Source organism: Agelaius tricolor, unplaced genomic scaffold (genome assembly GCF_023055355.1).
Source record: "Agelaius tricolor isolate 1412-34295 unplaced genomic scaffold, bAgeTri1.0.p SCAF_10, whole genome shotgun sequence".
NCBI classification, from domain to species: domain Eukaryota; kingdom Metazoa; phylum Chordata; class Aves; order Passeriformes; family Icteridae; genus Agelaius; species Agelaius tricolor.
In genome coordinates, this window is record NW_027269270.1 from 26325993 (window position 1) to 26340737 (window position 14745).

At 40.5% G+C, this 14745-nt stretch overlaps 1 protein-coding gene across 14 annotated transcripts in view; it reads left to right on the plus strand.

Annotated features, from left to right (window-relative positions):
* The window catches only part of KALRN (kalirin RhoGEF kinase), a 465290-nt gene that overhangs the window by 292916 nt on the left and 157629 nt on the right, over positions 1 to 14745 (plus strand). For all 14 annotated transcript variants that reach the window (XM_071435302.1, XM_071435301.1, XM_071435303.1 and 11 more), the window contains 2 exons: positions 4743 to 4938; positions 10571 to 10737. In XM_071435302.1, the coding sequence (XP_071291403.1) occupies positions 4743 to 4938; positions 10571 to 10737 (363 nt within the window). The remainder of the gene's footprint in view (positions 1 to 4742; positions 4939 to 10570; positions 10738 to 14745) is intronic.

Genomic DNA, 14745 nt, shown 5'->3' on the forward strand with positions numbered 1-14745 from the left:
CAGCATCAGCCAAAACCAGGGCCTGAGAAAGAGGAACAGCAAACTTTCTGCTTTTATGATCTGTAGAAATGACAGTTCCATTTACCCTTTCCCATCTCAGTCTGCTCCTAGACCCACTTACAGTGTCACATCCTGTCCTCTGCTCCTTCAGCCTGCTCTGAATGCTCTTACCGTTGGCATTCCTGTTGCCCAATCTCTGGTGAGTGCCTTAGAGATCTGGTCTTAACAATTCTATTATAATTCCTCTCTTTCTGCACTCACAGAAATTCCCTCTGCAGCCAGGATGTGGAACTTTTTTTTAATTCCTTCCTGGATTGAATCTTACCTCTCATCTCATCTGTCCCCACTGTTAATCCCAGCTGTATGGCTGTCACCTTTTTTCTCTTGAAATGAGGTAGATCTTGTCTTTTCAATGCAGATCTGCTCTGTGCCTGTGTGACTGTTCTTCCTGTCCTGGCTCATCCCCATGCTCTACCCACTCTTCTCACCTTTGCTTCTCTTCCTACTTGCTCCATCATTTTAGTTCCAACCTGCCTCCTACATTTGCTTATTCTTCCCAGGCATCTTTACTCTTTTTCAGATCCCTCTCAAGCCCACTCGCTTTGTGTTGATAGCTTGTGCTCCCAGGATAGAACTTTCTTCCCTCCTCCTCATATGCCCTTCCTCAGCCCATACTTCAGAATATCAGCTTCTCTGTGATTCATTCTCTTTATAGCATTTATCTTCTTTCACTTGATTCCTCACTTCCCCTCTCCACCTCCTTCAACTGGCAAACAAAATTTTCTGCTTGCCATTAAACACGACTTTAGATGTTGAACACTGAATTAAGGCCAAACAAGCAGCATTCAAGCATCCTTTTGTAGAAAATCTCATCAGCACAATAAAAAAATATATATATACTTAAGGATTTAGACAAGAAATTATTGGAGATGTGCGATTGCCTGCACAGCAGCTGGTCCAGCTCTGGCAGGCTCCTTGGCATAATTCACAAGCTGCAATGTAGACATGAGATGCCTGGGCTGCTCCTGTTGTCATTATTACTGCTGCTGCTTTTCACCTGTGTACTCTTCTCTGCAGCTGTCATTATTCTCCAGGAACTGAAGAACATGTCCCTCTCCATTTGCTCATGTTTCCTGCTGATGTTGCAACATGACAAATCCAGGAGGCAGCAAATGCAGCAGTATTGCAGGAGTGGGAATTTGGATATATTAAGTTGCTGCTTTAGGAGGATTCCTGCCTAAGAGCTTTGTGGTCTAGACTGTGGTCACTGTGTCTGCACGAACACAGACCTGGCTGCCATGGGCTCTATATCCATAATTGCTCTGGGACAGTCTCATGGAGCTCACACAAACCCAGCATTTAATCACATGCTCCACCCTTTCTCTGATAAGGACATCTCAGATATCTCACTTCATACTAGAGTGGCTTCACTGCCAGTGCTGCTTCTCCTCCCATTCTTATGGCAGCAGGAGCATCTATTCCAGGTGAAGAATGACAAAATGTTCTTCCTATGCTCATTGGAATCAACAGCTATGTCATGGCTTTCTCCCATCAGTACTCCTGGGTTGTTTGACCCTCCTTTAATAATAGGGAGCTGTTTCTTGGCCACTGACCTCATATGACCCACAGAAGAGGAGGGTGGCCCCTTCCAAGGAGCTGGCTGAAGTGTGGCTGACAATGAGTCACATGCATCTTTCCTTTGAACAGTGTAGGAACCAGGGGATAAGGCTGCTCCTATCCTAGTGTAGACCTTGCACTCCTGCTCTTGCTGCTCTCAGGACCCTTCTGCTTTGGTAAAATTGCTTTCTCAGGTGGCAACAGAGCAGAGCTCCAGTCTTCTATTACAGCAGGGCTTCCCTTCTCTCACTGCATGTGGGGGATGCTGAGGTCTATTTAGAATCACTAACAATGGTAAATAAAGTGAATAAAATAAGAAGTACTGTCAGTTCTTCCCACCAAAACACATGAACAGGGTAAATTAATCAGCAATTCTTCTTTGTCAAAAGGGAATAAAACAAGTTCATGGCCAAGTGACCCTCATTTATGAGAGAATTCTTGACAGAGGCCCCATGCAATTGGATCTTGCCACAGCTTAGGGGATAGGACACTTCTGTTAAATGCAGTCCAAATTTTATCAGAGATATCAAGGCCTGACTCATCTGTGAAGGATCCATTTTTTAGACTTGAAAAGTATATGGCTGTAGTTAACAGAGCTGCCTAATTACGTCTTCCTCAAGAAAAAGAAATAATTTTCCCTGTACCTAAATGAAACCAGTACACTCAGACTCTGGTACTATTTCCCAATGGTCCTGTTTGAAGTACAGAAAATGCTGGGCTTTTGAGACATTGTCTGTACAGAGAGAAAAGGAGATGTCCTAATGAGATATGCAGAGCAGCATGGTCTCTGGAATAGGGCACCAGATTGGGATTCAGGAAACCTGGGTTGTTGTCACAGCCCTGCTATTGCTTCTTGCCTTAGTGTGCTTTAGATTCCCTGCTAGCCATCTGTTTGTTACTCAGAGCAATGTACCCAGTCTTCCTGTACCCACTTAGCCTGAGAAATTTGGTGTTGTTCCACCTCTTGCTGTGCCTGATTCCTTCCTCTCTTCCCCTGACCCAGCACAGGGGATGACTGTCACTCCTTCACTCAAAGGCTACTTCCCTCCACTGGCCTGGCAGAGCTGGCACTCACTCTCACAGCTTTGTTACTGCTGGACATGCCCAGAGCTGCTCAGGCATGGGCTTAGCCTCTGTTCCTGCCCTGACAATGTGACAGGGAGCACCGTGGACTGGCCTTGCATCCTGCATTGTTGATCAGCTTGCATCCTCACTGCCTGTCCCATCCTTTCCTCCTTATCTGGAACACTGACAGGATCTGGGGAGTGTGGGTAACAGAGAAAAACCCCCTTTAGCTCCATTATCTACAAGCAGTAAAAGCAGTAGTGGTCAGTGTCCTTTCTGCAGCCAAGTGGAGAAGTTACCAAGAGAAATTTCTGATTCACTTATGTCATGTGCTTTTCCATAGAAAGAGCAGAAAAGAACTGAACATTAACACTGAACATTTACATTTAACAACTGAACATTTACATTGAACTTTGTGTTACTCTCATGGCTGTAGGAACCTGCGCTCACTCTGAATTAATTCTGTTGTTTGTAGTTTAAAATGAAGTCAAGATCACCTCAGTTCTGATTACTGTTAGCTGAGCATCTGCCCCTAAATGTAAATCTATCTGGTAAAGCTCTTTTCCACCATCAACTTTGGACATTTTTCCCTAATTGTTAAGTCTGCCAATAAGTCTCCACAGTCCAGGGACTCCTGCTGTGACATGTGAATGAATCAGAGGCTGCTGGAATCAGGAATGGGGGCAAAGACAGTGTAGAGATAGCTATTATTTAAGGGTAATTGAGTGGAATGGGCAAAGGAACAAGCTGAAGAAAAATAGAAACCCCTCAGGATATCCACGCTCTGCCTTCTCTTCAGCAGATGAGTCCCAGGTTCTTCACTGAGTAAGTTTGCTTTTCTGCTTCTCTCAAAAAACAGCCTAAAAGATGAACTTTTTCCTTCTAGTTCAAAACTCTGTGCATTTGTCCATTCTAATGTGAGAAGGGCTGAGAACTGGTCCATTTGGGTCCTCTTCCTAAGCCTGTCTGCATATTACTTATGTTTTCTGGAAAGGAAAGCTGAATGGAGAAATCTGAATCTTGATTCCTTAGGAAGTTAAACATGTCACTGCACACAGGCCCTGAAGAGCACTTTTAGTGAGAAGCAGAGAATTTTTCACTGTGTCATAATGTGTACAAGTGGGAATGTAGATATCTACTTTTAGCTCTCCTGAATTTAGCTATTTAGCTGAGGAATTGACCTATTAATCAGAATTAAGTAATTTATTTAATCATTTTCAATCCTTCTAAGACTTGTGTTCTGCACTGTACAACTTAATTCCCATTTCCCTTGTCCCCCCCTCCCTCATTCATTGTCACTAGCATAATTCCCTCTTTTTTGCCTGCAGCAGCAGAACCTAGGTTGAGGTGAGACTGGGCTGCTTAGGTGGGCACTAGGTCTTGCTTTAATTGCACAGGCAAAACTGGAGGACTTTGATACCAGCTGGCTTTTGTGGAGGAAGGTGTAAAATGCAGAAGATACAAGAAATGGACTGCTAAAATCATCAGCCTGTGTGTCACAATTAGGAAGCAGAGAAAGCAAAGAAGATTTTGCATGTTCCCAGGAGTTACTGTCAGGTCTTTGGTTACAGCCAGGTTTCATTTGTGAATCTGTAAATGATTCACCTAAACCTTGAGTGTGATGTTTCTGTGTTGTGCATTACATCTGTGATATGTAACATATAATGTGTTGCAAAATGAATGCTTTAGAAACATTCAGGCCCTTTGGGGATTGTGTGGTTGCAGGGTGTTCTGTAATTCTGGAAGCATTATTTTTTCATTTAATTTGAATATATTCAGAAACATTTGTTCTACCAGCAATGAGAATATAGTGGGTATTCTCTTCCAGTGTCATTTAGAGGGAATATGTAAGGGAAAAGGAAGGTGACAGTTTTTGTTGGACTGATAATCTTTTCATGGATCCTCACCTAAGAAAAATGTGAAGTGTCACCATTTAGTGGGCAGGATCTGGAGTTTGAAGGTTTCTGGATCAGAGTCAAAATGCGAAGTATTTTCAGATCCAAACATTGTTTGAGAGTAAGATATTTCATTGATCCTGAGTGTGTTTTCTGCCCATGAAGGTTACAGCAGAGTTGGATGCTTGGAATGAAGATCTGCTGAGGCAAATGAATGATTTCAACACTGAGGATCTCACTCTGGCTGAGCAGCGATTGCAGCGTCACACTGAGCGGAAACTGGCCATGAACAACATGACCTTTGAAGTCATCCAGCAAGGGCAAGACTTGCACCAGTACATCATGGAGGTCCAGGCTTCAGGTGAGAACAATTTGATCTCTATTTTACATGAAAAAAATGAAAAAAAAAACCCCAAACAAACAACAAACAAACAAACAAAAAAACCAAGCAAACAAAAAAAAAACCCAAGAAAAAGCCCAAACCCCCAAAATGCATAGTAAGCCGAAATACCACATTACATATCAAATAAGCTTTTAATATAAGGGTAGGCAATATCTGTCTCTCCACTCCCAGAACTGTTCCACAAGTTTTGAGAATTCTGATTCAGGATTTTATGTAAAAATCTGCTGTTTCTTTGAGACTGAAACTCATTGAGGAAGTGAAGCTGAATTTCAAGTTTCATTCAGAAAGTTTCACAGCTGCAGGATGGAGTGTGTGATTGACTCCAAACTGGATGGAGAGGGGAGGGCAAGAGAAGCTCCTTGTCCTTGCTCCAGCTCAGAAACAAGCACTGCAGTCAAGAGCTACAGATCCTTGAGCTGGGCAGTCAAACCTCAGGTCTGGATGCAGTCTAGTCATTCTAGACTCCTAAGCTTGTTAATCTTACTGCAACTTTACTTTAGTGAGAGTCAAACTGACCAGATGGGCTGGCTTCATTCTCTGCAGACTCAATTACCTTTTCCCTGTTTCCCATTTCAGGGTGTAGACATGCCCAAGGGAAAGAGAGGAGAGTAAGGGGAGAAAGAACCTAGTTATCCAAGAGTCCTCTGGGAAAGAATCCAAATATGAGAGCCTTGAAACCAGTAATGAAATGGAACTCTTGTTTCCAGCCAGTTCTCCTTGGAATTGTTTTGTGTAAAAGGGGAATATGATAAACCATACTGGAATTCTCCTTTTCAGAGTGCACTTAAAGGTAGCAACTTGGGTGTAAAAAAGCCCTTTGAGATATGCTCTTAAATGAAAGTTTTGATTCATTTTGGTAGGAAGTCTGTCCGATTTTGTTCTACTTCTCAGCATAAGAGAATTTCTAATACATCCTAAGAGTCAAAATTTTTGTTTCCTTGGATTTTGCATCTGGAAAAGGAATATCATAATTCAGATTAATCACTGCATAAAGCCTAGAAGTGAATGTTACTTATGTAGTGCTTTAACCTTTGAAAATGTTTGGAAAGATTGCAAAGCAAGAGCAGTTCCTGTTCTTTCCCTTGTTTGAAATAAAAAGGATTTTATGGTATTATTCTTTGGCAAACATTTTACCTCTAGGCACCTACCTTCAGAACAATCTGTAGGCAGTATCCAGCCTGATTTGGCAGGCTGCACTCAACAGAGGCTTGAGGACTGCTCCAAGAGGATGTTGTGAACTAGATAATCTAGTGCATTCTGTGAGCCTCTCTGAGATCTGCCCACACAATGCTTGGCCCTGTGCTTCAGCCTCCCTGCTTTCTGAGTTAGGAAACTCCTCCTAAGACATTGGTTAAGATGTTTGTGCTCTCTTGTCTGTTTGTTTTTCCATCCTGAAGGAATCCATGGGAGGTAAAGAATATGATCCAGAACAGAGCACAGTCAGGAGCCTCAGTGACTGAGTTTTAGAAAATAAAAAATAAATTCTGTGTTTGTCAAGAAGTTAGAAACAACTTCTTTTGGATTGCTGACAAAAGGTTAGCAACTCAATGAATTGACTTGTAAAATGTTTTTGTAGGATTCTCTGAGGCCACTTTCTCTGAAGCCTACCTAATAAAAATCCACTGCTCTCAAAAGCAGGGAAGCAGAAGTCCCATGGGGATGTAGAGTAACTGTAGTAAATCAAAGGTAATGGCCATGTCTAGTATGCATGGAATGCTAAATGCTGGGAGAATGGAACAATAAGGGAGAAAGGTAGTACTTGGGAGCCTACTGCTTCTTACTTCAGTAGAGAACAGTTATACTTCATAAAAAGTGATTGAATTTTACTCCTTTTTCATGAATCCTTTATCATAGCCATTCAGGGTGTAGGGTAGGGGATGATTGTTCTTACTTTCCAGAGCTGAAAACTTGCAGAGATTCTGGGACATCAGCTGCTATTGCTGCTCCCTATTGTACTGTCACCACTGCTACAATCAAAATTCAGCTGTAGCCACAGAAGATAGAGCCAGAAAAAATGTGATTTTCCAGAGCCATTCTACCTAACCAGCCACCCTTAATTGACCAAGTTTCTTCCCTTCCCTCTAACTCTCTTTGAGCTTTATTCTTTTCAACATGCCACACAGGAGACTGACTTGGTTTTGATCACTCTCTTCTTTGTCTTGGAGGTCTTTAAGCCAGCAGGTCTGTCAGATAAAATTACATCCATGTGCTGCCATTTATGATGTCTTTTTCACTTGGAAGTCTTGAGGTAGAAAAAGAAGGTTTTGGACATTCAGCCATGATTTTTGCATGTTTGATGCAGACTTGGAGCACTGACCCTTACTAGGCTGTGGAGTGTCTGGCAATCCCTGTGAACATTCTTATGTTGGTACAATAAATCCAGTGGTTCTGTAATGCACCAGGTCAAACTCTGTGGATATTGAGGGCATCCACACAATGAGGCTTCTCTGCAAGCCCAATATTTCCAAAGTTCCATCCAGCTCAGGGCTATGTTCCTGTGATTCCTTCCAATGCTCCAGCACACGCAAGTGAGCCTGTATTAGACTGTTTTCTCCATCAGAATAATTATTTTTTAAACAAATGTTTGGTTTTGTTAGGGAATAGGTAAGATCTGGAAGTCAGGTTGCATTTCCTGAAATTTTGCAGTACTTGCAGATTGTCGCTAAAATCTGTGTCAATCAGGAAACATATTTGTATGTAGAGAATATTCTAGTAATATTCTCAACAAGACTGGAGTTTCTAATGAGCCAGCCCTTTTTGTTTCAAGGAACCTATCTGCTATTTTTCCTGTTTGATTTTAGCTGATAGCAAAGATAAATATGTGGGTAAATACTCTCAGAAATGGTTATTGATTTTTCTGGATGCCTAACTCAATATGTTGAAGGAGCCTGGTGTTTCCAAAAGTGACAACTTGGACACTTCTGAGAAATCCATTTCCCACAGAATGTTTAGGATAGTTATTCAGGAGTAGTTCAGCACTTGGGCCCAAGCTGTGGTGATGATATGCTCAGGTAATTTATTACCATATGCACCTTAGTCTGATCCTAGGCATTAAAAGCAGTTACACTCTAATCGCTGGTTAATTGATTGTGCAAATTTATTTGATTAATAAAGTCCATTTGCATTGTCAATATCATTTTCATAATGAGCCCCCAGTTGGGGGTCTCTAATGGTTTACAGAGCTTTTTATATCTTAGACAAATTACTTCGAAGTCAAACCTGAAGTACACTGCAGAGCTGAAGTTGGGGATGTTTATTCAGTACCTGCCTGATATGTGTAAGATTCAAAGTCCTTTAGCTTCCTGGTCATCAAGCTAACATTGTTCACATCTTTTCCAAGTGTCACATTTCTGCTTCACACGAAGCAGAAATCCATTTCATTTGCTTTGTGATGTCCTTTATAGTTAATTATAACTGTAGTTTATATTGCAAAGAAGAGAATATAAACTCTGCAATCACAAACTCTTAATATTTCAGCATAAAGCAGGTTTAAAGCAGTTTCAGAACAGTTTTGTGCAGGTTAAAAAGCAATACCCCTTCCCTAGACTGAATTCTATCTCACATTGCAAGCAGTTCAGGTGTCACTAATGAATGTTTTGTAGGATGCCAGTTAGTGTGGCTTAGTACTCTTTCCTGTAGGATTTTTTAAAAACATTTTCAATTCAATATCACTCACTTGACATCTGCTGCACTGTTTGAGGCAGTAGAAGAAAATGGCAACCACGTTCGTTTTATCAGAAAGTCGGCTGTGATTTTCTAGCTGTCAAAACACAATGTAAAGATAATATGTATGAAATTATTCGGGAAACAAGGCTTTCTGTTTTGCCAACCAATACTTGAGAAGAAAAAGTGCTCTCCCCGCATGTGCTGGCACCGCAGAATAAATCTGTGTGACATATGACAAGCAGGAAAGGGCAGATCATTCATCATGGGGAGCACACACTGCCCTTGGATAGCATCCCAGGCAGTTCCCTGGTTGCTGCTGATGAGTTAGCACGATCAGAGCTGCACCAGCTGAGTGTGCGGGAGGCAAAGCTGTGCATTTAATGTCCAATAGGTGTGGTGAAGTCAAGCATACAAAAAGCCATCATGTCCTCAGGGTACAGAACCATATGCAGGCTAATTGCAGCAACAATGCCTGGTGTCTGGCAATTGAAAAGAACTTCACTCCCAAGAATAGAAACATATATTAAATTTCCAGTTTTAAATGGGAAGCCAGGGGCCATTCCACTTTATTTGGTAATGAAGGAACTGTTTTGTTTTGGCTGGGAAAGGGAATAAGCCAATCATTTGCATTCCCATGTGCTTTTTCTGATAAAACCAGAAACCAGGAAAAGGGATGGGGTTAGTAATAAGGTCGTATTTATTTTGTGTGCTGTACTGTGTAATACCGCTGAATGAAAGTCATGAGTCTCTGAGGAGGATAAAGAGGGAGGTAAAGACAACTTTCGAAATGGTTTTCAAAAATAGTGTCCAAGACTCTTTTTCAGCAACTTCTAATTAACACATTTCTTTTTTAATCCTAAATTATTCTGTTAAATCAAATGGATTTGGAGGAAAGTGCAGTGTTTTCTCAGCATTAGTGCAATCATGTTATTTTTATGTTAGGTTCCTTATCCTTCCTGCTTTGAGGCAAAATTCCAGTAGACCTTCATAAGTGAAGGGTCTTTGTTAGTTTGCAATCCCAGGGACTGCAGTAACATGGGATAACATCATATTTCCTCCAGGCCAAACCTTCCAGTTGCACTGGTGGCGAACCCAGAGTCCCAATCACATCAGTGGTACCCAGAAGGAAGATGTGAAACTCTGCCCTGTATTTCATGTAAACACTTCACACAAGGCTCACAGTGTCAGAAAAACATTCAGGAGGTAGGAAGGGCCTCAGGAAGTCTCTATTTCAATCTCCTGATCAAGTCAGGGCCGTGAAATCAGACTGGGCCTTTGAGGGGTTAGGAAGTTCACGTAGGACGCAAAGGAGGGAGATGTGGTACTGAGACACCCTTTCTGTCTGCTCTGTGAGGATTGGACAAAAGTCACACTGCAGAATAATTCTGAATGAACTAAAGTCTGATTAAAACTAATTCATTGTTGATGATCCTCTATAAGCATCCAGATAGAAAAAGGTTTTCTCTGTGGAGCTCCCGGCACTACTGCAGATCTATTTGACTTTTCTATTTTCTTCCTTATCTCTTTTTTCTTCTAGTTTTTTTATTCTTTTTTTAACATGCATTTCTAAAGTATAAGTTTATTAATTATCCTAAAAAACTGAGGATTTTTCTGTCTTTTTTAAAATTTGATGTTCATGCAAGTTTTTGAGCAAGACTGTGCTTAAGTCAGTCCGACTGGCCAGATGCTGATGAGTCAGATGAGCAATGACCACCAGAGAAACACCACTTTGTAGAAAAATGTAGTGATGAAGATTAGGGAGCTGTGAAAGCCAAATATTACATGTGAGAAAGTTAAGTAAGAAAGAATTACTCAGACACTTGCAAATCAAAGTGTTAAATGGCAAAAAAATTTAAAGTTTTCAGTAATGCAAAATTGAAATTTCAAGTAAGTGCAATAATCTCTCTTTCCCTGCATGTTACAGGCATTGAGCTGATCTGTGAAAAAGACATTGATCTTGCAACCCAGGTTCAAGAACTGCTGGAATTCCTTCACGAGAAGCAGCACGAGCTGGAGCTGAATGCTGACCAAACTCACAAGAGGTTAGAGCAGTGCCTGCAGCTCCGGCACCTCCAGGCTGAGGTCAAGCAGGTGAGAGTTTTAGCCACACATGAGGGGCTTGAGGGGGTTTTCAGCCATTACATACATTCACACCTCTAAGCCAGTGTCTGCCAAGGGACAAACCTTTAGGTGGGCAGTCTAAATCCCCCTTTCCTTAACAGTAGTTGATTTGCTGACAGGTTACAGAAAGGCCCTTTGCAAGTAAGAAGGGGCTCTGCTCTCCCAAGTGTGCCTGGTTTTGGCTTCATGAGTAGTTATGGAAATTCTGTGCAGAACTGACCACGTAGCTTCTCAACTGGAGAAACGGCCTCAGACTCCAAGTGTTCTGGGAATATAATTATTTGATTTGTGACCCAGATTTAAGCTGAGGTGGAAAATGAACCCAAAGCAAAGGAAACTGAGCTGTGAGGCCTAAGTATGAAATGGTGGTAGTTTCACCTTTTGAAAGGTATAGCAAAATTCCACCTTTTGATGTATAGCAATACATTTATTTATAGCCATAAATGTATTGCTATACATCTGTTGTCTTGCAGGAATCTTTAACATCTTCCAGTGATTTAAAAAATTCTATCAGTGGTCTCTAGATCCCAGGACTTGTTCAGACCTCTTAGTATTATTACATTGCCTTTCTTTCAGATTTCATCCTAGCATAGGCAGTCATGTTCTGCCTCCCTTGGTTTTCCCTAATATTTAATTTGGATGCCTCATGTTTCTTTGTTTTCCTTTGCTGCACGGGACAGCATTACACTTCCTGCTTCCTAGCCCATAGATGGCTTCACACTCTAGTTTATGTCTGTCTTTTTATTGACTGTTCTTGATTTCATCAGCAAAACCAAGAATGTTTTTCCAGACAAGTGGAATATTCAGTTTTCCATTTAACTATACAAATAGTTGGGTTGGGGGGTGGTGTTGGGACAAGGTGTTCATGAAAGATACTACAAGGTGTTCATGAAAGATATCTGCTCATTTGTTTACTTAAACTCATACACATACTCTTTCAATGCTCAGTACATATGATCATAAATATTCACTTTTGAAGACAGAATAACTGAGTTATGCTTTATCTGAATTGCTTTATCAATGCCAGCAAAATAAATCCTTTACACTCAGCAAACTGGCAGCTCTAACAGCAGTGTATACATCTTCTTTCAAAGTCCGCTTTGATGTGAATATTCTTCCACTCTACCTAAAAGTAGCACAGAACTCTCCTAATTTTTATTTTTAAGAAATGGTCATTTTGCATTTGTGGTTATTGAAGATCAGCTCCTCACAAAGTTCTGTAGCTCTGTAGACTGCTTGGCTTTCTTCTGAAAAAAAAAAAAAAAACCCAAACCAAGCAAAACCCAGAAACACTCTGTGATATTTATAACAACCATCTTAACATGATTATGAAGTATATACTTTTTTTCCCTATAGGTTCCTGAAGTTTCTTAGCTTAGCTAAGCCTGGAGGTGTATGTGATAGATTTCTGGTACAGCAGAGCCATTTTAACTTACGAGAGAAAGCAGAGAGGAGTTTCATGTGTAGCAGAAAGGCTCAAGATGCAGGTTGCCCACTGGTCTGGGGTAAAGTGCAGTCAGCCCTGTGTGTGCCTGCTCCTGCAGCCGTTCAGTGGCAGTGCAGCACTTTCTGCAGGTACCTGATGTTATTTGCCTTATTATCAAATATCTGCTTAACTATTTTACAACTGAAATCTACCCAAAGGAAATGGTTGTAAGACTGAGCTAATACTTACTGTGAGAGAACAGCTGCCTTGAATTAGTATTTCCTTAACAGAGCTTGGGACCATCAGAGCCTTTGTTATTATGTGACCTCCCAGCAAACCAGTAGTGAAAAAACATTTTATTTGTTCAGCTGAATACTAAGCGCCCCTTTGCTTGTTAACCTATAAATTACCACAGCTACAATCTCCCTTAGAAAGAGGCAAGTTAAAATATTTCTGTGTCTTATCTATTTGGTTTCCTGTAGATGAATCATGTTCCCAACCATTTAGTGAAATTGGGAAATGTATTGATTTTGGCTTGTAGTTCATCTCCAGCCTGGTCCAGGTTTCCTTCACCTTCAGTTTAGTGCATCTGAGATGATGGATGATCTCATTACCAAATTGCTCTTTCTCTTGTGAATGAGTTGAGATGTGGTTGTTGCAAGACACCTCCTGTAGCTGTGTTAAGTTCTGCTGACAGAGTAAAATTGGTCAGAGCTGCTACATGTACATGTGTTTGCATTTTGATATAATGGCTCATGGAAATAAGAAGTCTTTAAACTGTCTCTATCTATTTAAGTTTCATTTGCCAGAGATTTCTGCTTTATATCATATGCACCAAGGGTTTGAATGCCAAGACAATGAATTGAAGTTTGGGGCCATTAAAGTGGAACAATTCCAAATGAGATGTTCTGTGAACTGCTTTAGAGTGGAAATAGAAAAGATCAGTAATTCACAGGGTCTTTGTTATTAAGAAAAATTCTGCCCAAGCCTGATTTTCCCTCATTTGGATCCTACTCATTTCTGACAGAAACTATAGAGCTTGGACTGCTTACATAAAAGTAATAGCAGAATAGATTTGTGGAGATCAGTTTAAAAAAACAAACTCTAATGCTGTGCCTGCAGCTGTTTGGCTTCCCTATCCCCTTAATTTATCTTTGTATGGTTTGGGCTTTTTTTAAAATAAGTTTTGAACTTGACCTAATTTGCTCCAAGATATCCTCAAGGTGTCCCATTACACTTGCTTTCCAGGTTGTTTTGAAGATATATTTAATCCTTTTGATGTGCTTGTTATCCATCTATTTTTGCTGTTTGGCATTAGATTTGCTTCAAAATATATATGCCCAAAGGATGATGGGAAGTAGTCATTTGAGAGACACTGAATATATTTGTTTTTTCCTAATCTAATGTCAAATAGCTCCTGGGAAACTGATGAAGTTTTAAACATGGTTAAAATTACCAGAAGCTGTCCTTGATGGTTGGGTCTGTGTGAGTAAAAGCTTTTGAAGGAAGCTGCAAAGGATCTGGAGTTGTAAAAGATTCACTTAGATTGTTTTGTCTTCTAAACTTGAAAAACTTTTCTTATCTGACTGGACAGGTATCCATAGCAAGGGCCTAAGTCTTTTTTAGAAACAAGAAACAGTTTAGAAACATTCTGACTAAACTGAGCAGTAGACAAAAGCACTGTATGGTACAGAGCTTTCATTTCTAAAGGATGGCTGCACAAGGGGTGCCTCAATCTTTATTTTTCCTATAAAGTCTGACTCTGTGCTCAGTGAAGATGGCAGAGTTCCAGGGAAGAAATTAGGGGGTTTAGAAGAATTTGGTACTATTATTTAATTACAGAGAATCCCTGTACAGGAGCATAGCCTCTCTAAAGCAAATTGGAGTCAAAGTGGGAGTTGTTTCAGAGTTGTGGTGGTTGCCCTGTTAAACAACCCATGCCTTGAAGTAAAACTGGTCTCCAGTGACAAGTGGCTTTTATATAAGAGCCTATAAAATTGTTTCTGCTTCTCTGTTATAAAAAAAATTGTTAGGATGTATAAGAAAGTCTTTGAAGATTTATTTATCTCCAGAATTATTTAGTCATTGCTTCTACAAAGCTGATAAAATCTGTAATTTGTAGAAAATATCTTTTTAAAGCTGTGTTTTAGGGTTGGCCTGTCTGCAAGTTGCAAAATAATGGTGAAACTATTAATACAGGAAATAATCATAGAAGTGCTTTGGTCCTGTACTAAGAGCTTTTCTATAGATTTTAATGAAAAGTATAAAGCACTATATGAGTAGAAGTCACTTTGTGAGCAGGTCTTGTAAACCAGATACAAATGTATAAATGCCCCCTTCCAGCCAGTTCTAAACCAGGGACACAAGGAATGTCTCTGCAGGGTTTTGAACTTAGACTTAAGAAGCTTTGGTTGTGCAACTGAATTTTTTTTCCTTACTGTACGTAAACAACACAAGTAAGAGAGAAACATTACTATGAAAGCAGCTGATGCAAATCTCAGATGAGGCTCCAACACTGAAGAGCCAGACTTGTCAAAGGAGACAGGGGTCAC